The sequence below is a fragment of the Mycteria americana genome, chromosome 3 (assembly GCF_035582795.1).
Source record: "Mycteria americana isolate JAX WOST 10 ecotype Jacksonville Zoo and Gardens chromosome 3, USCA_MyAme_1.0, whole genome shotgun sequence".
Lineage (NCBI taxonomy): Eukaryota > Metazoa > Chordata > Aves > Ciconiiformes > Ciconiidae > Mycteria > Mycteria americana.
The window spans coordinates 45429810-45452294 of NC_134367.1; the positions used below are offsets into that span (position 1 = coordinate 45429810).

The window sequence follows — 22485 nt, forward strand, 5'->3', positions numbered from 1 at the left end:
TTCTTGAAAATACCCTCACCAAAACTTAAGTTACATAAAATAAATTCTTTTGCTTTTTGTCAGGATTCATTCAGGGCTCAACTTACTCGCTGAAACATGGATGTCTAGTGCTATTTGAGATGCTGATCCAGAAGAGACTGAATGTCATATCTCTCATCTCCCCAGGGAGATGTCTTAGTTACTGTAGGGGGTCTGAAATGACAGTATATTTCTGTATATTATCAACTGTATTTAAGTCTTAATTGAGCTTAATTGGAAAAAAAAAATCAGTGCATGCATGTATTGCTTACAAAGTATTATTTTTGTTTATCAAGTGAAATAATCATCAAACTTCATATAAACAGTAGTTGCACCAGAATTGCTACTGAGTTTTCCTGTCCTTAAAAAAAAAAAAAAAAAAGAGTACTTATGACAAAATAAGTTTTTTAGTGTTGCAGTATGTTTGTTTTGGATTGGTATTAATTCTAGCCAGGAGTTCAAAGGATTCTTAGGCTGTTCCAATAAATGGAAAGACTGCAACTCATAAATGTGCTGCACCAGGACACTTAGAGATGGGGAGGCATGTGCATTCGCTGTGGTTTTGATTGAATTTCTCCTTTTGCCCCTTCTCTTTCCTTTTAAGAGAATCTCTTCAAGAAGATTGGAATGTGGAATAAGTAGGACATATGGGGCTAATATGCTCTTGCATGCATACAGTATATTCATAGTCTTCTCAGCTGTACCATAGAGAATGACACAAAGCACAGAATCATCTAGGTTGGCAGAGACCTCTTGAGATCATTTAGTCAAACCCCCCTACTCAAGCGGGGTCATTTAGAGCAGGTTGTCCTGGACTGTGTCCAGAGGTGTTTAGAATATCTCCAAGAATGAAGACTCCACAACCTCTCTGGGCAATCTGTTCTGGTGTTTAACCATCCCCACAGTAAGAAGTATTTTCTTGTGTTCAGATGGAATTTCATGTGTGTTAATTTGCGTCCATTAAGTTATAGAAGAAACAATGTTTTAACTTGAATTACGAGTAGCCATTTGTAGCATTTAGTGATCTTTAACAAGGTAACTATTGCCCTTATAATTTTTAAAAAATGTATATATTATTTTAGAAACAAGTGCTCCTAGAGCCTTTCAAATTATTTTTTTTTATATTGTCATGTATACAGATGTTGTCTTGGCAAAAGCTGAACTCCAGTTCTGTACAATTAATTATGCTTGGCACTGTTTAGCTTTCTCAAATGTAGTGGGCTTCTAGTGATTGGCATGCAATTCACAGACTTCAGTTAGGCATTTAGGACTGTATCCACAAATCGTCTTACGTTTGGTTCAAGGAGCGGTATTCACAAATCCTAGAGACTTGCTTAGCTTCCCAGTGTAATGTCGGGGTAGTGATGGAAGTGTAAGAACAAAGATTCTCAACAAGCCACAAGTTGTTTGCATGTATATGAAGGGAAGAACAGGATGTCAGTTTAGCTGACAGAAAAAAAAAATCAAAGGTATATGTGTTTAAAATTCCTCATTCTTCTGGAAGTAAGCACTTAACTGTAGCCTTACAAAGTCTTTCATAGGTGCCTACATTCACAGTGCCCTTATGAATTTAGGCAATAAGTTGTTTCACAAAAGAAGGGTTTTACTTCTTGCTTTTGAAATTTAGCTTCTCCTGGGGTTTTTTTGTTTGTTTCTTTTTAAATAATCTAAGAACTGTTGATGCAGCACTCCCCTAATAATGGCTCTGAGTTCAGTTGTCCTTGCTGTGATGGGCATTCAAAACTGCTCCTCTGACCTCCTACGAAGAGTAAAATAACTATCAGACTAGAGGCAGAACTAGGTATGCACGGGATTATTCTCGATTCCCTCCTGCTGTTGTGATTTATAGTCCCGCTAAGAATGTGCACTTTGGGTCAGAAGGAGAGCGAGCAAGAATAGGTATCCATAATCCAGTGATGAAGGTGGTGTCCCGAGGATAGGAAGGTCTGGTTCTGTCCTGGGAGCTGGGACCAGAATGTTGAATTGGTGTTTTGAAAACAGGGCTGTAATACAAGTTTCATGTACAGGCTGGTGCACAAATATTAAGGAAATGGGAGATTTGAGTGTACTTTTTCTTGTTTGGTCAGCTTAAAAGCAGAGCTGATATAAAATATAGCTGTTCAGGGCTCTCCAATTAGAGTATCTCTGCACTCACTGAGTACTTCTACACATCTCCATTACTGAGATGAGGTTATTGCCGAGAATTGACAGCAGATGATACAGTTTTTGGTCTGTCTTTTGACTGCCAAATGTGTCAACAGCTAATGCTCGTCAGATCCGACTTGTGAATTTATACAAGTTTTACAAATAATCCATTGAACCATCTAGTCTGTCTTGAAATCTGCATGTACCCAAAGGATTTTAAGTATTAATTTTCGGATTGTCTCTGAAAAGGAGTAGAGCACATTGAAATCTGATGTTTGCAAACAAAAACTCAGATGTCTCTCTAGTAACCTAATTGATAGAGCTTAATTAGAGTGATCTTTTATTTTAGTACAAGGTATTATCTTAAAGTGAGTTTCTTAAAGCATGTTGTGAAAGACATGACTCACACTATAAAATGCATCATATGCATCCTCAAAATGAGTCTTTTTAGACTATATTTCCTGTTACCTCCCTTCCCTACCTGATATGTCCTTTCTGCTCTGAGAGGAATTTTTATTTGCTGGATTGACACTGGGTATTAACGACAGTGGTCAGTATCAGAACATTTTCTAGGTAGCTGGTCTGGAACACAGAATAAAGTCTACGTTAGAAATGGAACGTATGTTGAGCAGAGGACAAGGGAAAACAACAATCTCCTGTTTCAATAAAGTATGCTGGTGTGAAGTCTAGATGTCTTGTGCAGAGCCTAAATAAAAGCTCTGATGAATCCCTGGAGGAAAAGAATCCACTAGCTCTACCATCAACTTGGACAGGGCATTCAGCTGTTTTCCTACATAGTCAGGTGTCCTGATGTTTTCCTTTGTGTTCCCAGCAGATCTGTGAACCACAGCTTCCCCTGGCAGGGGGTGGGAACTGTACCATTCCCAACCATCTTAATGCTTCAGAAGCTCACGCTATAGCAGGTTGTACTCACAGGGAGTAGGGAGAAGGCCACAGTTAGTTCCCCTAGTAAATCTGTCCCTTGATACCTCTCCTGAGTTGAGAGCGCAATTTTCCTTCTGTTGGTATGGTAAGAGTTTTCTAGCTTGGTTAAATTGGTTTTGCTTCCTTTGTCCAGTTACAACTTTGTACAGCTCTGTGTATATAGTGAAGCTCCTGCAGATTTTTGGCTATGGGGTGCAAAAAATCCCTCTGACTTCTTCCACGCTACTTTCCCCATCGCCGATCAGGTTTATCTGTGTTCTTTTCTAGCTTAGCTAGTTAAGGTTATAGATGTAGCAGTGACTGTGTAAACACGTTACAGGCAGTGAATGTAAGAAATAAAGTGGTCTACAGTAATAAAATAGTGTACAGGATGGAAATTCTATTTTTTCTAAACAGTAGATGCTTTTTTGATCTGCAGAAGGCAGTGTAAAGCAGGGTGAAGGGCTGGAAGAAACCATCTGTCATGGGGATAGCAAGTGAAGGATCGTAGCTAGGGAAACTAGTGTCCTTCCAGAATGACATAGGCTTAATGCTTTGATCTGTAACCATGGTGCTTACAGTGCTTCTGAATGAAACTTTTGGATGCTTTAATGAAAGCTGGAATAAAAAGAAAACAGTTCAGGTATGCTGAGAGCCCTAAAGAAAGGGGGTTGAAAGAAGTTACTGCTGCAGATGCAACGGTGCAGGTTCTAAAGTTCAGATTTTGCATGCCCCAGATCACAATTTTGTGAGACAGTAACTGCTATGCGGCAAGCAGTATTGAAGGTGACATATATATACCTCTTCAGTCTGTCTTCCCTCTGATTAGACCTTACAGGTTTCTTCTTAAAGACAAGCATAGAATTGTAACATACAGGAGCATCTTTACAGTTACTGCTGCATGTTTAACTGTGACAGTGCCAGTATGTTCATGTATGTATAACCTATACTGGAAGAGTCCTCTACAAAATCTCACAGCTGTCTCTTTCTGGGAGAAATAAACAGTAAGGTGTCAGTCTGTCCTGCACATCCTGTCAGATTATGTCTTTCTGAAATATATCATATTTCAAAAATGTAGTAGTAAGTAGTAATAATTGGGGTAGTCTACTACAAGGTGGGGGAGAGAAACTTGTGGAGGAAAACTCTTTCTGCGACTTTCTGTTGGAGGGTAATTAACTAACTTCCCATCACAGAAGAGATGGTATGTGATTAGTGTGTGGGGCAGATGGAAGGTGGCAGAAGTGGTCATTCCTTCCTTGGGGCAGCTGATCATCCTGGAAGGAGTACTTCCACCTGGAAGATGGGTCTGGCAGGATAAGAGAAGTGCAGCAAGGAGCTGTGAACTTTCAGTGCAAGGGACAAGACCCTGAGAGACCACCGAGAGGAGCAGGGAGCAGGTGCCTTTCAGGCTCTCTGTGACTGAAAGAGGGTATTTCCAAAAAGCGGAGATGGCTGTGCAGACTTTATTGTTTATGGCTTTTGTGATTGCAGTGTGTAACAAAACTTGGAGATGGGCAGCCCTCTCCATTCTCTCCCCCTGCTTCTCACCCACAAACAATGGTCAAAAATACATTTGTCTGTAAGTCTTATTTATTCTGGTCATCTAAGTAGTTTGGATTTTCTCTTTCAAACTAGAATTCTTTAATGTTTTAATCAAATCTGGCCTTTTGATATAGAAGTGTTTTAATCACTCTGAGTTTGTTGTAAGGAAGAGATCTAGATTAGATGGCTCTACTTCAGAGCTCTAGCTAATTTCAGGTCCTGTCACTCCTACTTAAACTTGTAAGTCAATTAGAAGTGAGTAGTATGAAAAGCTAAATGTGAAAATTCCTTTTATACTTAAAGCAGCTTGCAGCTCAACAGTAATACAGGCATCACTGTAATACAAGAGTTTATGCTGGAATGGCATTAACCAGGCTTATAGAAGTTTTGATATAATCTAAGTGTGGAAAAAGGGCCCTAGGGGAGTGTGTACGTCTTCCTAATATTGTTACCCCTCATTGACTTTATTTTTAACACAAACGTAAGTCATATGAGAAGAATTTCAGTTTTCCCTTTTTTTTTAATCAAACATTCACGTGTTAGGAAGTGTTGGAATTAGAAATAGCTATGCCTTTTCTTGTAGTAAGACGGTAATAGGCAACTTCAATTTGGGCATTGGAGCACTTAGCTTTTTTCCTTTTCTAGCATTCTTAGCTTCATGGGCATGTAACCTTTTAACACTTTTTAGAAGGTAAACTAAAGAAAAAAATCTGGAAGAGCTGTACTGACTGCATGGAACAGTAGCATAATTGGAACGGTTAGCACTGAGCTCTGCTGCCCGAGTAAACTGTCAGGTATTATTCATTATAATCCAGCACAGTAAGCAGAAAGTGAAGGCGTGTTCTGCAGATACTTCTCCACAAAAAAGATGTGAAACTTGGTGATCTTGAGTTCTATTCTAAAACCTAGATGGAATGGGTTCAACAGACATTGATTCTTTTGGTTGCTTTCTTCCACATCTGATGTTTTTGTGTCACATGCTGGTTTTAGTCCAGGATCTTCCTTGCCCTTGGCTCTTTGTCTTTCTTCTCTGTGCCTTCCCAGTCTTCACTCCTGTACTGAGCTTTCAGCCTTCTTGCCCAGTAATTAGAATTATTCCCAGCTGACTTCTGGCTTCTCTTCCTATGATCGTGCTGTAGAAAAATCCATCCTTTCTCTTCTGTTTTGCCCAGATACTAATCTGATTTTAGTATTGTGCACTATTCCGCTGTTTCCCTCCCCCTTTGCAAAAGAGGAAAATCAAGAAACAACTGCAAGCCATCCCACCTGGTCATCATCACCAGCTTGCTCCTTATCGTCTTTTGTTTCCTCTTCCATCTTCTTTCCCACTCTTCATCTTTTTCTTGGCCTCATCCAAATCTGTTTCATCACCAAGATGAATGACTCCCTACCCAATTTGCTTAAAGCTGCCAGAAATCTTTTGATGCCCTCTTCTCTTTGCAGAAAGGTGTTTGCAAATATCTTTGTTTTCTTACATTGAAGGGTGGAGGAATAGTTGGTAAGCCAGTTATGTTGCAGCAGGCTAGAAAGCAACTCCTGTTCCTCCAGAGCAGAGTTTCTGCACTTTAGTGTTTGATTTAAATGGCAGATTTTTTTCTGTCCAGAAAATGTGTCAAGAACCCAGAAGCTCTGTAATAAAGGAAGATTCTGAATGCCATGTTCTGTCCTTGACTTGTCTGGAAATTTTAACTTTGTGCAAAGCCATGTTTTAAATTAGCAGTGTATATGTTAACAAAGGATCTCCAATTACATATTTGAATTTTTTTTTAATACTCATTAATAACTGGTTCACATCTCTTACATTCTCCCCGCCCCCCCCATGTATTTATGAAAGACAAAACATCATAAATAGAGAAAAACACATTTATAAAACTTCCTAAGATGGTTCCTATGTTAGGAGTTTGCTAGAACTTTGAATGTTCATGCACAACACTTGTGTTTGGTGCGGGGATTCAAAAGCCTTGTTTGTGCTAATAACATTGTATGGCCCATTCCAGGCCAGAGCTTGAAACTCAAACAACCTTATCAGTAGACCTTTACAACGATCTCTGGCAAGTTTGTGACCTGAGCCATCTAATGCTCTCCCAAAACATTTCCAGGCATGGCTTGGGAGTTAGTCAGTGACTTTTCCCAGTTAGTTGTTTGGATGTAGCCATGTTATTTGGAGGCCACAAGAGACCAAATGTGGGCTAGTTGGCTGTATGGGCAATGGAACCAGCACTGGCACTGTTAAATTTGCTAATATTGATGAAACTTTCCCTGCCTTCTGAGGATGCATGTGGGTGAAATTATCTACACTTCCAATGAAGAAGTGTCTAGGGTTTCCTTTGGCTTATTAACGTATATGACAAATTTCGTGCTAATTTAATGATATGAGCTAAAATTGATAGTGATTTTAGTGATCAGTTACTGTATGACTTGAATAAAATGTCAAAATAGAAACATGGAGGTCAGTAAGCTGTTGCAATACTCTGATGTTTGGAGAACTGCCAGTTGGTTGTACTGTTATGTATAGGCGCTTTTTTTTTTTTCTGATTGCTGGTGTTGAAAGCACCCACTGAACACACAGCAAGTATTTTATGCTATTGTAATTATGCTGGGCAGAGGGAAGACTCCTTGAAATAGTCTGGTCACTGTCCTGGAGGTATAGATTATCATGAAGTATAGTTCTGCCACCCTGTGGCTACTGAAGGTCATTCTTAGAAGGTGCATGTTCACTTAGCTACTGGTACTCACAGCCTTTTTCTTTTAAACTTCATGAATGCTATTTTGTGGAGAAAGTTGAAGGATTATTGTAGGTCCCATAGAGATGTATAAACTCTCTATGCTTTTATTGAAAGATATAAATACTCATTCACTGGAAATGCCATTAGTTAATAAATCTCATGATGGTGTAGTATGTAGACATGTAACTGGTCGCCTCAGTTATGCAAGGCTGTCTACTATCCAGCAATCACTTATGCTTTTCTTAGTATTTTTATGTGGTTTAAAGCAGAAAATGTGATCATTTATGTTTCAGTCACAGGTATAAAATGTATAAGTTCATGTAGACTAATTGACAAGATTGTAGACTATCTACAGTACTGTATACTCCTGTCTGGCGTAAATACTCCATATGCAGATTTGAAGTGGTTTCAAAAACACACCCATGTATTTTTGACTTTTACTACTCTAGAAAAGAATGATTGTTGTGACAGTTAAAAATCCAAGGCTTATCTGAGTGAGGCTCTGAAGTTGACAGCATTTCAGAGCACACCTCACTCTTGTGTGTCCATTTCAGTGTTCGTTTCTAGAGTTATCAGGAGAAATAATTATGATCTCTCTAGTTAAATTTCTGTTCCTCTCCACTATAAAGCATTCTGACCTCATTTAGAGAAGCCTTCTACATTTTGCAACAAACATGTTGAATTTCCCAGAAGGAAAATGCTTAGGTTTAAAGAACAGGGGTTTTTGTTGTTTTTTTATCCCATGCAAATGTCATTCCAAAAGAAAGTTCAGTTACAAACTACTGAAGTCACCCTGTCTCTTCTTTTTTTGAGCTCTACAGGAAAAATCTTGAAAGCATACTTTGGCAAAGTAACTGAAGATTTACGTTCATGCCAGCAGCAGGATGCCTTAAAACTAAAGTGCCAGAGAGCTTCCATCCTGTCCCTTTATGATGACCGTGTACTCAATGAATGGTTTAGATACTTCACTTTGAGAGTGCTTTGCATATTTGTTATCCAAGTTTCAGAAAGATGAGAAAGTAAGTTCATAGAATCATAGAATAGTTTGGGTTGGAAGAGACCTTTAGACGTCATCTAGTCCAACCCCCTGCAGTGAGCTGGGACATCGTCAACTAGATCAAGATCAAGTTGTAATATTGTTCTCCCAACCATTCCCTAACAATGGCACATGCGTCAGCTGTAAGGAACGGTGTTCTCCTTTTGCCAGGTGAGTAATTAGTACCATAGCTTAAATGATAGCAACAGTGAGTGGCTCTAAAAAGCTAAGCTGATAGTGCACAATGGTGTGTTATTATAGCTGTATAAAACTGATCTTTTTTTTCAAATGAAAAATGTTAAAGAGAATACACACATCCTGGAAACAAATGTGTTCTTGAAAGTCATTAGACTCCAAATACATGGTTTCTAGCAGAACTGCAGACTTTTTCCTTTCATGGGTAGTATGCTACTGCATTAAGTTATATGATTGCATGTGGTTTTATCAGTAGAATGCAACAACCTCTTGCTCAAGCGGTAATGTAGGTAAAATATGCCTTAAGTTACACAGACGACCATAAACCTGGCTTTTTTTTTTTATCTGAATGCCTCTTTAGAAAAAATGTTCTGAATACTCATATACAGGTACATAGAAGATATAAAGACAGAAAGATGTGGTTCTGCTCTTACAGCCTTTACGCCTCTGATTTCATTTTGTATTTCTGTGGCTTAAGATCTTAATGATTTGTGAAGTCAGATGGCAATTTGGTAGTGATAGACAATAAACTTCATGATTCTAATTGACTGTAGCTGATGGCCTGAAGATAGCAGTGACCTTTCCAGTCTCACAAGAAAATAGTTTCTAACTAATCAGAAGAGTGTAACTGTTTGATTTTTCTTACTGTGTTTTTACTTTATTGATTTTGCTGAATGTTTTCTTGCACTGTTTTGACCGACTCGTATTTTTCCACACAAATCCAGGTTTTCAGTTTTTTTACTCCCTTGGTATTATAATTTTCATTAAATCTAAGGGGTTTTTTTATCCTATAAATGCTTTCTCTTGAAGGTCACTATATTGAGGCACTAAATTAGATGAGAAACTTGTGGTTAAGCTGAGTTACTGTTTCACTGACAACATTGGGCAGTGGCAGGGTTTTCCTCACAGTTGTGATGTTCTTGAACATTTTTGTATGGAATGAGAAAAATCTTTCAATTCTCAAAGATCTTAACGAAGAAGGGAAAAAGTAGTGTCTCCCAGGCAAGCAGAAGTGTGTTAATATACTCAGATGAGCAAGTTTGCAATCAAATTTTTTTTAGCTGTTTCCAAGTGTTTCCCTTTTGACAAATTAATTTGGCAGAACTCTGACAAAAAATGGAAGATAATGCTGTCCTTTATTTTCTGTGAATAGTGAGCTTATATAGTCTTGTTTCTGAAGAGACTCTTACTCTGAGAGAAGGCGAAATACAGCTTGAAAGGATGATTTATTCTGACCTACTAAAACCAGAGTACTTTAAAGCCAAAACCAGAAGCTCCTACGAATAAGGATCTAAACTAGGACAGAAAATTGCCATGGGTAAATCTTAATGGTCTTATTCTGCATTTGTGACAGCCTCCTTCAGGATGTGCTATGAAGTCATTCTGGAAGGAAAGGGATGTAGTGTACTTCTGATAGTTTTTTAAATGTTGCATCTTCTTTTTAAATAAAGATGAAATTTAAATCAGATATTTGAAGTTGTCAAAGGGAAAATAACATTTCACAGAGTCCAAATGCTTTGTCTTCATGACATATCTAGTTGGTTCAAAATTTTGGTTTTTTACAGGAAAGAGTAATGTGATGCTTATGATCCCTTTGGTTCATTTTTGCACCTGGTGTATGTTGTTATTTCTTCTGACTTAAAGTGAAGAAGTGTGGGTTTAAGTGAAATTGTTTTTTCAATACTTAAAATACACATTTTGAAATGGAGTGACTTGAGGGAAGGAAGATAACTAATTGAAGATAACTACTTGAAAATGCAAAATCTCTTTTGAATTCTTTATGTATTGAGTACTTCTAGTCTTGTTAACAAATCTTTGTGTATGTGAATTTTCATAAGTTTCTATCTAATCTTGTTTGGCACACTGCAAACTTTATGAAAAGAATGTTGTTTCACCATTTTCCAACATAAGAGTCAGAATTAAGAATATTAATAAATATATTTAAATGAAATATTGCTAACTGGAAAGATAAATTATCTGTACTCATAGAAACAAAAAAAAAATCACATTTAGTGGGAAGTTTTACAAATCAACAGCTTTTAATGGTTACTGACAAGTCAGACAACCTCAGTTTAGGAAGATAACTAAAAGCTACATATGTGAAATAAGATTAAAATATTTACTTGAATCCTCAGGGTTTGGCTAGCTGGTATGAATGGGTGTTAAAATTAATTATTTAAAATAGGTTTTTTGATAGGCACTATTAGTTTAGATAATGGCAAAATAGATAAATGAGTGGCTTTCCCAATTCAAAGTAAAAAATTAAAGGAGGAGAAATTAGAGGGCTTTTCACACACTAGAGGAGTTGATAGGCAGAGTAATACTTAACTAATGCAGTGCCATTCTGTGAAGTTTAGTGGTAAATAGAAGACCAGGAACCTTATTTGCGATTAATGGGGTGAAAGCCTTAAGTGGTACTAGTGTAAAGGATTCCACAGTTCCCAAACTTTCTCACCACATCCTGTATTAGGAGATGAAGAGCATAGATCTTCCCAGAAAGGCAAGCCAGATTTTCTGTCACTCTCTGAGTGGATCAGAAGCAGCAGGAACAGCTGTGAGGAGCGAAGCAGTAGCTGCTTCGTTCCACTTGAAGACGTCCCCAAGGGCTCTCAGCAGCCTGCTCTCCTACCTTGCTCCAAATGTGGATCATCAAAGGAGCAGGGGTGTCACAGCTGGTTGCACTGAAGATTTACGTGTGATAGCTGTGTGGATCTCAGTGAGCTGTTTGAAAGATATTTGGCTCGAATTTCTTGTTGCAGCTTTTCACAGTTACACTCTTTTCTTTAGGGGGGGAAAAGGCATCAGTTGCTGTGTAATTTTCTGACCTGTCTTTTAAAGGAGTTCTGAGACTGGCCATGTTTGCAAGAGGATCTCTTCTGTCTACAGAAGCATCTTTCGGTATCTCTTGAATATTGTATTAAGCTGGACTCTGTGAAGTGGTAGCTGCCTGTGTTTCACTTTGATTTTTCTCAAATTACAATTTGTCAGTCTTGCCAAATTTCTGGGAAGGGCAGTCTCACTTCTCCCACAGCAGCACAGTGTGTTACTTAGAACTGTGGAGGCAGCCAAGAGGGCAGCAGATGGATGGAAAGAGCAGCCCAGCCCAGGTGGAAGAGGATCCTCCTTTGTAAACTGCTAAAGACAATGACCAATGATTAAGTGCTCTGTACAGCTCCGTTGAAATGGAGTTTTCTGACTTCTAGATAGGCAATAAACCCCAGGCTGGGGCTCAGGGGATGGGAGAGGAGTGAGCATCTTGTGGGGAGGGGCATAATTTAGTAACTGCTGCCTCAGATGTAATTGCCTTAGTAAAGAAGAGAGAACTCATTTCTTGTCAAACACTATCTTATTTTTGTAATAAGAACACATTTAAAATCAGGATTTTCAAATCGCTTCATTTCTGACTTGTTAACAAAAATAATGCTGATGTCATGTTCTGTAAGTGAGTTCACAATGAGGTGGATTGTAACTCAGTTCTTATTTACATGAAGTAAATATGAAAATTATTGATGAAACTGCTAAAGTGATATTTATTTTATATATGCTTGAATTATGTAGAAAAGCTCTACGTTTTCAGGCATTATTAATAGACTGTAGTTTCCATTATGAATATATATCTTTACTAGTTTGCAAGACAAAGCAAGCATGATTAGAGGGGAAAAAAATGTTTTTTAGGCACCAAATCTAAAATACAGAGCCTGTTTATGCACAGAATTAGTTCTGTGATGATCTGGACTATGGCTTAAGTCCTTCTGTAAAATTGGATATGTAAGCTAGGAAAAAAAGCTTATTACTTGTGGGGAAAAATAGTGAATTTTGTGGCATTCAAGTTATTTTCAGTAGTAAACTAGACTAAATGTGAGTTTTATTTTGATTTCCAGTACCCCTCCCTGCCTTAATCTCATCCATATTCTGTTGGCATGTAGTTTCAAGAATTAATCAGGAATAGTTTCTTTCCTGCAGTTCATTTCTAAATGATACAAGGAAAAAAACCCCAAAATTATGAGAAAAGGCATGTCTGAAATTCTCTCAATGCCTCAGATGCATTCTGTGTAAATCTTGAACGTGGTATTGGTTCCTCAAGATTAAACTAATTTGAATGAATGAGAGCTTTTTCTGAAAAAGGACACATGCATTCTGCCAGTAAATACTTTTTGGAAATAAGCTGCTTTGTCTAGTATTTCCAAAAACAATATTACAATCAACTAAATTAAAGAAAGAAATACTGCTTGCTTAAAGACTATTTTTAAATAATCTTTGAACAAATAATTGAACTATGCTGCTAATTTAGATTAGAGAAGCATAGCCTGGCAATATGTGATGGATGCAGCAGAGTGGCACACTGTTCCAAGGTTTCCTGAGAGAGTAAAAAACCTACTTTTTACTCTGCTGCATCATAAGACTAAGACAAAAAATGTATAGAAAGACTGACATTTTGTGAGGCTGCCACAGAACAAACACTGTTTTGATATATTAGTTGGACATAATTTGTATGGACAGTGCGATTTCTTTTGAATTGCTTATCTTTGAAATTGCTAGTTATACTGTGTTTTCATGGAAAACTACTGGTCTCCCCCCATTCCCCACCAAATTATTGTTAAATTCTTTCAGCACTAACTCGATCATTACTGGGTTTTTTTGTTTGCAAATTTTTAATTTTTGCAGTTTTCTAGGATGTGAACACACTAATGAAGCAATAAGAAACTAAAAGTTAGTTGCAAAATATAATAGGATCAGTGGTTAGTGATGTACACTGTAAACTTGTAAGAAGTGAATGTCTCAAAGAAATAATATGCAAAAAATGTTTTATGGCAAACTCAGCGTGTATCTCAAACCTAAGATCTCGAGAGCGTTTTCTGTTTGGCCTATATTTTTCCTGTTAATCTCCATCATAATGGAGTATTTCACTAGAACAGAAGGATTTAGGTGGAATTAAAGTTTTCCATTTAAACCAAAAGTCTTATACTTAAATTTATAAACTAATCTTTTAAACCGATTTAATTACTTAAAGTAGTTAAATAGAAAGACAATAGTATGTCTTAAACATTCTAATGCAAAGAGTTTCCTTATGTACCAATGACAGTTAGTTTACATAAAGAAGATGGATCCAGCTGTCTGAAACAGGAAAAAACCGCTTGGTACAAAGGATTTTGGAACTGTCCTGGTACAGCACATCCATGCAACAGGTGGAAGTGCCTTTTTTTTTTTTTTTTTACAAGGATAAATAAATATATCAGAATTTCCAATTATGAAAGATTTTGAGCAGCATTAAGTAATTTTATATTGCTAAGCAAAATCAGTGCAGTATTGATTAAATTATTTACACACTGTTGTAGTACTCTTGTATATGTGATGTAGATTTAATAACAAGTGAGGCATGCTTTGCTGGCACTTGAGAGGAGAAAGGATGTATGGCAAAACTTAGGAAAGATTTATTTGTCTGGGTAAAACATTGAACTCAATATGGGACTGTTTGGATGTTTTGTTAATTCTTTGAAGCATATGCCTTAGTTATTTTAGAAGGAACACTTTTACTTCCAGGCCTTGGCCCTTCTCCTGTTTGCTTTCACTGCTGCTTGGGTTTTTTGTGGGCCAGAGAGTTTGGACCTCTTGAAAAGGTCAGAGGAAGCTTGAATTTCTTCCCTACCAGTCTCTGGCTGATGTAGGACTTCCTAACTGCAGCCAGCAATATCAGGACTGTTGGACATTTCTTGACTTAAAAATTGGAAGATTGGAGAAGATGAGGAGGAAAAATTGATTAAAGTTTCCTACTCATGTTTGTAAAAATGTGAATTGGGCTTTACTGTTTTCAGGGGATTTTATCATGATAAGAATACTTGTTTCTACAGTGCTGTGATGAGTTGGAAGGAGGGTGGCCTGCTGAAATTCGGGGTGATTTGATCAAGAAGCTTAACAGTTTGTTGAGCTGTATTTCTGGTAGTGCTGACTCTGGATCATGAAGGGGACAGAAATAGAGAGAAAGTCCTTAGTAGCCTGTGTGCACTCAAGGGCCCAGTTAGGCCCATGTTTTGAGGTGCCTCTGGATGTGATTGCAGAGCGGCATGAAAACAAGTCCAACAATGTGGAAAAAAACAAGGCAGTGTATCCTAGACATCTTTTGCAAACCTTGATGAAAGCCCCCTTGAAAATGCTATCAAGGTGTTTGAAGGCATCTGAGAGATTTTTCCTATTCTGCAGCTTGAGTTCGTAGGAGAAGAATGGCTTTTTTCCTTCATTCTTCAGAAAGTGTTAAGTTCTGATCCCCTGAGACTGAAAAAAGTAACTTTGCTCAGACATGACATCAAGGTGGATTGCTTTAGACTTGGACAGTGGCTAGAAAACCAATAAGCTATGTTCTTTGTTCTTATGCAAGTGTTTTCTATAAAAAAAAAATTATATACTTATTATATATTTTATATGTTATATATTTGAACAGAATGTCTGATAGTGTATCCGCCTAGACTTGATTATTGTAAAAGTTCTCATTTGTTTTAGCAGAATACTCAGGCACCTTCTTAAGTATATTTCTGTTTTCTGTTTGTAATGCATTGATTTATGATACAAGGAATTCTGCATATCTGAAGTGAGTTGCTTCTGGCCACTGTCTCTCCAAACAGCAGAGTTCAAACTTTTGATTTGGATGTCCATATTCACAGCTGTGGTGGAATAAGGAATTTTTGCTCTAGAATTCTTTGTACCAGTGTGGGTAGTGCTGGCACTTATATGGATGTTGTAGTGGTGTAATAGTTACGGATATTAGTTCTGTATTAGCAGTTCTGGTGTAGGACTTAGGCCATTTAAGGACCTAGTTAAAACTTTTGTGTATATCAGTCAAATTAACTGTTGAGTCTCTCCTTTTGGTACTGATGAATGCAAAGTTTGAACTTAGAAGCCTGTTCTGACCACTGAACTGTTGCATAGGTCACATATGGGTGTATACAATAGCAGGTACATTGATCAGGAGATGTGTTTGCTTCATTGGTTGCCAGCACCTGGACCACTAACTTATGGTCACTAATATGCTGTGTTTTTCTGTCTCTTGAAGGGTAAAGTGAATTGTCTTAATATAACTAGAAACCGAGTTGATGGTGAGAGTGAAATTTTCTGAAACCATCATTGGGAAGCACTGCATACCAATTTGCAGAGCATGCAGCTGAATCATTGGCATAAGTTCTCAAGGACCTCACCCCCTTGCTCAGCATTATAGCCTTTTGGGAAAAGGGAGAAAAATATGAAAACATTTCCATTTTTCAAATATTGCTGAATTGTAATACTTCATTGTTAATGAGTTACATGAAATGATCCACTTATGGTATAAATAAGCAGCCAAAGCAGTCAAACCTTTTTTGACTATTCTATTAAAATCTATATTTTTTTTTTTTCTTTTGTACCTGATATATGAAGTTGAAATGTCATGTGTCGGCTGTGCTGGCTGTTACACCAGTTAACAATTTGCCATACAACCCTGTTTTCAACAACTTATTTCTTTGGACACTTCAGCTGTTCGGGATGTAGTTTTCTATGTCAGGTGCCTGTCCCAGGCTGAAGTTTTAGAAGCTGCTGTTTTTGAGATTGAGATGGAGGAAAACTATATTTTACCTAGCTAAACACACAATTGTATCTGAACTGAGTGGATGTTACTCCTTCTGTGGTTTGGAGTAAGGACTTGAAATCTACAAGGAGTTCTCAAGAATGTTCCTTATATTGTCAGGACAATCCAGCTAAACAAAGTTATCAGCCTCCAAAATTCAAAACTCTTGGATGGGTCTACTTGGTCCTTCCACTGCTGTGGTGCAGGTGACAGCACTTGCAGAAAGGTAGATGTCACTGTGCCTCTCTGTCAAGTAGGAACTGTAGTTTTGTCTGTAGAATGAAGAATTGTAATTCAGGAGAATAGGAAAAGGATTAATAGTCTCTTCTTGCAGGTTGCTTTTTTGTTATTTGGGGAATAACTAAGGGCTTAATTCTGCCTTCACATATCCATTGCAGAGTCTTCCTGAAATTAGTGTAGTGGCTTTCAAAGTAAAACTACCTGTCAGCGTAAGGTTAAGGGGCAAAATTAAGAACAAATTAATATAAGCAAATAACTGGATTATTTGTACTTTTGTTTAATTAGTAACACTACAAAAGGGTGTTTGTGGTGTTTCAGTACTGATCTCAGTGGAAGCCTGTGATAGCACCTGGAATAGGGCATAATTTTAATTGGAAAGCAGAACAAACCCCTTGTATTAAAGATGACTGCTTTTACAGGGGCACACTGGCAACCAGCAGAGATGGAAAAGTTCTGTCACCTTGTTCAGGTACTGGGAGGTCAGTGTGAGATCTGTAACAGTTTGACAGCTTTGGGGAATAATTATCTGTTAGAACATCCTTTATCCTTTATGTTGCAAAAGCAACTTTCAGTAGTCATTAAGCAGCATAGGTTAATTTATATGGTCACTTTAATATTTTGCCTTTTATAAAAGCTATAGAGTTTATAAATCTGATCATACTGTTTGTATGTACTGTACTGTTTGTATTTGCCAGAGGGTTTGTTTATAGAATCATAGAATCGTTTAGGTTGGAAAAGACCCTTAAGATCATCAAGTCCAACTGTTAACCTAGCACTGCCAAGTCCACCACTACACCATGTCCCTAAGCACCACATCTACACGTCTTTTAAATACCTCCAGGGATGGCGACTCCATCACTTCCCTGGGCAGCCTGTTCCAGTGCTTGACAACCCTTTCAGTGAAGTAAAATTTCCTAATATCCAATCTAAACCTCCCCTGGTGCAACTTGAGGACATTTCCTCTCATCCTATGGCTTGTTACTTGGGAGAAGACTGACATCCCCCTCGCTACAACCTCCTTTCAGGTAGTTGTAGAGAGCAATAAGGTCTCCCCTCAGCCTCCTTTTCTCCAGGCTAAACAAGCCCAGTTCCCTCAGCCGCTCCTCATAAGGCTTGTGCTCTAGACCCTTCACCAGCTTAGTTGCCCTTCATCCAGGTTGACACTGTTACTTGGTCATAGCACTGATTAGTTGATGAAGAATGTTGCTCTGTGGGAAGGTGGAGCTGTCTTTTGGAGTATACAGTAGACCTGTCCCCTGTCCCTACCGAATTGTGTCTTTAGGAAAAGTTAATATAGTCAAAACATGAGTTTAGGTGTATTGCAAACCATTTAGACCCTAGACATGCCTGCGAGATTACACTGTGAGAGATGTAAGATTTTTATAGCTGTATGTTTTTCAGGGAAGTAAGCAAATACCAATAGATGCTTCTGGCCTTCTCTTCAATTTGACGTATTTTTGTGAAGATACTTCCCTCCTCACCACTCTTCCATGTTGAAATAATATATATTCCTGAGTTTGCAGAAAGGAGACATGCCTCAAGGGCAGTAGTGCAGGAAGTTCAGATGGTAGGGTGTGAAATTCTAGAAAAGACTAGAGGAAAGGTCGCTTTCAGACTGTATTCAATCTAGCCAATAAAATTTCACATGCACCTAATCTATATGGTATGTCTTTCTGCAATAGAAGAATTGAAGAAATTTGCTTTTGAATTACGCATCCTGAAAGTATTGATCTTTAAGGCTGAGGCTATGTATGCTTTGAATTGTAATGTTCCTCTCCTTTCTCTCTTTCTAGCTGGAATGCTTGCTGCTTTCCCTACAGGATTATAAGCTTTGATATTCAGAAGAGCAAAACTGAAAGATGCCATCTGAGAGGTGCCTGAGGTATAGTACTTGGTAGCGTGTAGGAAGTCATTCACATTTAGGATGATGTTTACCAAAGCATCAGTTAACAGAGAGTAGAAAAGTGAAACTAATATTTTTGTTCATTAGGTAGGAATTCACATTATTAAATACATATCCATGTTGTAATCTGCAAAATATTACTTCCTTGTTGCCACTTATCTCTAGCAAAGAGAAGCATGTCTAGGATTGATTTGCGACCCACAGTCTCCTCATATGTTGTCTTGTTTATGCTTTTGTCTATACTTGGAATTTTTGATTGTGGAAGCAACTGGCATTTTACATTCATGCATCTGAATTCATGGCTGGTGATCATTTTTGGTGTGTGTAGTGTTCCACAATTCAGGAGATATATTACTCTTCCAGTTCTTTGAAATGGCTTCAAAACATTCTCTCCAAACTCATCTTCCTGCCTTCCAGAACCTCCCATTCTGTCTCTTTCCCTCTTATAGAGTCTTAATCATCTATATGGACTTGCCAGTCTAGCCTTTCTCATTTATTTGTATTGCCCACTGTCTCATCAGGGAATTTGATATTTATAATTTAATTAGTTTCTGGGAGCACTTTCAGGCAGAACACTGAGCAGAATTTCTTAATCTAGTTGCTTTTCTGCAGAACCTTGCACTAGTCTGATATACTGGTAGTTGTTCTGTTTTACAGAGTAGTTAACGGGGCTGATCTGGGAGCTCAGAGATCTACCTAATATTACTGGGACATCGTATCATTCCAGTTCTGTTCCCCTTTTCCTGCCATGCTTCTGCAGCAGAAGACAATCAGGCATTCCTTGCATTTTATAGATAGCTGTTGAGCTCATCAACTGACAATATCGCTACAAAGTGGCCATGTTATGTTTAATGAATCAGTGCTTTTTCATTCATAAATTCCAGTTCAATTGCCTTGCATGGGTATACATTCTTCATATGTTGTTAACATGAGGGTTACAGGCAATTGATTTTTCGCTTTGGTCATTGAATTGAAAAAAGGATTATGATAGAGCTCAATTTAAAACCACAGATGCCAGATTTTACACACACACATATATAAAATTTCCCCACAAAAATTACCCTTGTGCCTTGTCCCACCGATCTGTTTTCTGTTGAGTGAAATAGTCCTTTTCCACAAGAAAAGGACTTCATTCTCTGGATGATGGTGAAAAAAGCAAGAGGAATTAAGGTCTTGGTTCACAGCACTGGGAGAGAGGCTAATAAAAACAGAAATAAAGAAAAACCATTTCTAGGTATAATTAGCTTATTATACTCGCACTAGTTTGATTTAGTCACTTTGCTATAGAAATTACAGAAGGGAAATAATTGTTGGAAATAATTCCCTTGTATTTTAACAAGTTACATTTCTTGATAATTGTCATTTAGAATATCAGTGGGGTTCCACAAATGGAACAGCTGAAGGAAAAAGAATCATTTGAGTGAATCATTTTGAAATGTATGTAGGGTATGTCCATGTGTGAAACCTGAACTATTAGAGAGGGGGTGAAATTCAGATACAGATTATTCCTGTGTAATTCCAATTTGGCCATCTTTCTTCTAGAAGTAATGTCTTAGTTCTTGTGTTTTTAAAAGATTAGGTTAGATTAGAGCAATCGGTCTGCAAGGCAGGTTTGCATTAGTTTACAGATGGCCAAGGTGCAGAAGTGGGATAAGCAGTACAGAGAGTGTGTGTTGATGGAAAGGAGAATATAGCAGCCACACAGCTGCTGCATAGCATGTGTATGGAGTGAATTACATGATTGTAGTGGAAAGAAGATAGCTTATTTACCCCTTAAGAAAAAAAAAAAGTTTATAACTTCACTTTGATTTACTCAGGAATGACTCTCTGTAAACTCATCTTCTATAAAGACCTAGATGCTGGGGCAATATAAATTGGTATAGTCTCACAGATTTCAAATAAACTGCATTGTTTTGTGCCAAAGAGGATTTGCAGATTTGTTTGACCTGTTTCTGTTTGCATCAACAGTTATATTGTCTCTTCCTTCTGCTGTAGAAAAGGAAGCTGCAATCAGACAGTCCTAGGCTGGATGACATGGAAATCTTGTATTTGTACAAGGAGATATTCAGAGGTGGTGGCAGGCCTCAGCATTTTAAAAACAAGCAAACATCCTCCCCCCCCAATACAAAACAAACAAACAAAAAAACCCCACAACACTTCATAAATGTGAATAACCTGAAACAGTCTGAAAACATTCAGTAATGCAGTATCAGACTTCAACAGCCACCTGAGACCATGATCTTCATTCTTTTTACTAGGACTAGTTACTGCATACATACTCCTTTCCACTAATGCATCAGTTTGACCACTTAAAGTTTTCTGTTGCTCCATTGGCTTAGGCCCTTTATTCTTCTCACTTAATTCTAAAATGATTCTGAATTAATCCTATTAGTCCAGCTGACTTCCAGTGCAGCAAATGAAAATCAGAACAGTTGAGGTTTTAAAATTCGAGTATATAATCAGGTTTCATAATATTTTATTATAACAAAAGTTATACTGAGCTTTTCTTGTGATGTCTATACTATGTAAGGATTTTTGCCTGACAGGTGCATGAATTTTTTTTTTCTTTCCAAGAATTATCAATCTTGTCTTAGAAAAAGTTTTTCTATATTTCTGACAGAATCTACTTATTTCCTACATTTTTTGACAAAATCTTTCCCCTTTCCCTTCTCAGCGTTCAGGAAATGCTGACAGGTCAGAGACTTTGTCAGTCCAGCTCCCATAATGATGCTGTCCTGGCAGCCCTGAACCAACAAAGAAGTGATGGCATACTTTGCGATATCACCCTTATTGCTGAAGAGCAGAAATTCCATGCACATAAAGCAGTTCTGGCAGCCTGCAGTGACTACTTCCGAGTAAGTCCAAAGATTTTTTTTCTTTTCTTATAATGATATTAAAAATTACCCCGGGAGGGTTGGGGAGGCAGGGATGGTTATAGATATCATACTGAACAAGCTTTAAATTTGAGCCTGTAGAAAATTCAGGATTATTGCACATTCAACAGAGTATACAACTTTAAATATCCACATACATGTCATAGAAAAGAAATATTAAGAACATAATTAAGTTTTTTATCATTATTTATGATTATTCCCCCCCCACCCCCCCCAAGACAGGCAGTACACATCTTTCTATGAATCTTATGTCCCACTAAAGTCAGAAAGTGGAAGATTTTTTTGTAGAACCCAGACATTTGAGACAGTTGTGATTAGAGTATGGAAGGATGGGGAGAGGAAATGTAAATATTAATAAATGCAATTTAAGTCAGCTTGAGAGTGGATTTTGTAGGGATGTAAATGGTTACTCTTAAAGAGGAGAGACCATAGTAATTTTTTAAGTGTAATAAAACTCCTTTTCAGAAACAAGTGTGTCTGAAATGTAAAGATTAAAATATTCCCTGGAAAATCTAATTCAGGTAGTCAGCATGGAAAATTGAACCCAGGTGCTAAAATTGGAGTAACTGAAAAATGGCGTTTTCTGATAGGAAGAGCATTCTTCATATGAAGCAATTCTACTAAGCTTCATTATAATGTACCTGTTCAAAAAGTTGGACTGTCTATAGCTTTTTAGTTGACTGGTGTTTTTAAGTGTGAGTCATCCTGTTGTTATTCAGAAACTAAAGCTAAATTAATTTAAATGTCTGCTTTCTCTAACAAAGTAAGTTTATTTAATATTTTGCCTACATGGTAATTGTAGTGCTACGAGCTTCTTTATGGTGACCTTTTTGTTTTATTACAATAGTAATACAGTGTATGACATCTGTTCTATATCCTTAATCATCTGAGCAGAATTTTTATCTTCCTGTCAACACTCTCTCTCCCTTTTGGTTAGAATTGAGACTTAATTTATTCTGTGTATTTAAGAAATATTGTTGACCTTGATGTTACTTTCACTGTGATGATGTTGAGCCAATTGATTGCTCATTTTTTGAGCTTGTCTGCATGCTTATGTGTTCCACGACTGCAGACTTTGTACTGCCATGGCTGCTAATGTTGCTTTGTCATGGTGCCCTGGCCTGTTGTAACACAGGTTGCTTACCACTTTTTTCCTTTTATCCCAGTGCACAGAAAGGGATTTTGGAGCTCTCTAGCTCTAGCAAGTGCTATATATACTTGTTGATGATAGATATACTACAGGGCTGCTGTTCTGGTTTGACTGAAATATT

General features: G+C 37.6%; 1 protein-coding gene across 7 annotated transcripts in view; it reads left to right on the forward strand.

Annotated features, from left to right (window-relative positions):
• Positions 1 to 18242: 18242 nt before the first annotated feature.
• The window catches only part of KLHL32 (kelch like family member 32), a 97184-nt gene continuing 92941 nt past the window's right edge, over positions 18243 to 22485 (forward strand). For all 7 annotated transcript variants that reach the window (XM_075497312.1, XM_075497318.1, XM_075497316.1 and 4 more), the window contains exons 1-2: positions 18243 to 18299; positions 20995 to 21175. In XM_075497312.1, the coding sequence (XP_075353427.1) occupies positions 18277 to 18299; positions 20995 to 21175 (204 nt within the window). In that variant the 5' untranslated portion in view covers positions 18243 to 18276. The remainder of the gene's footprint in view (positions 18300 to 20994; positions 21176 to 22485) is intronic.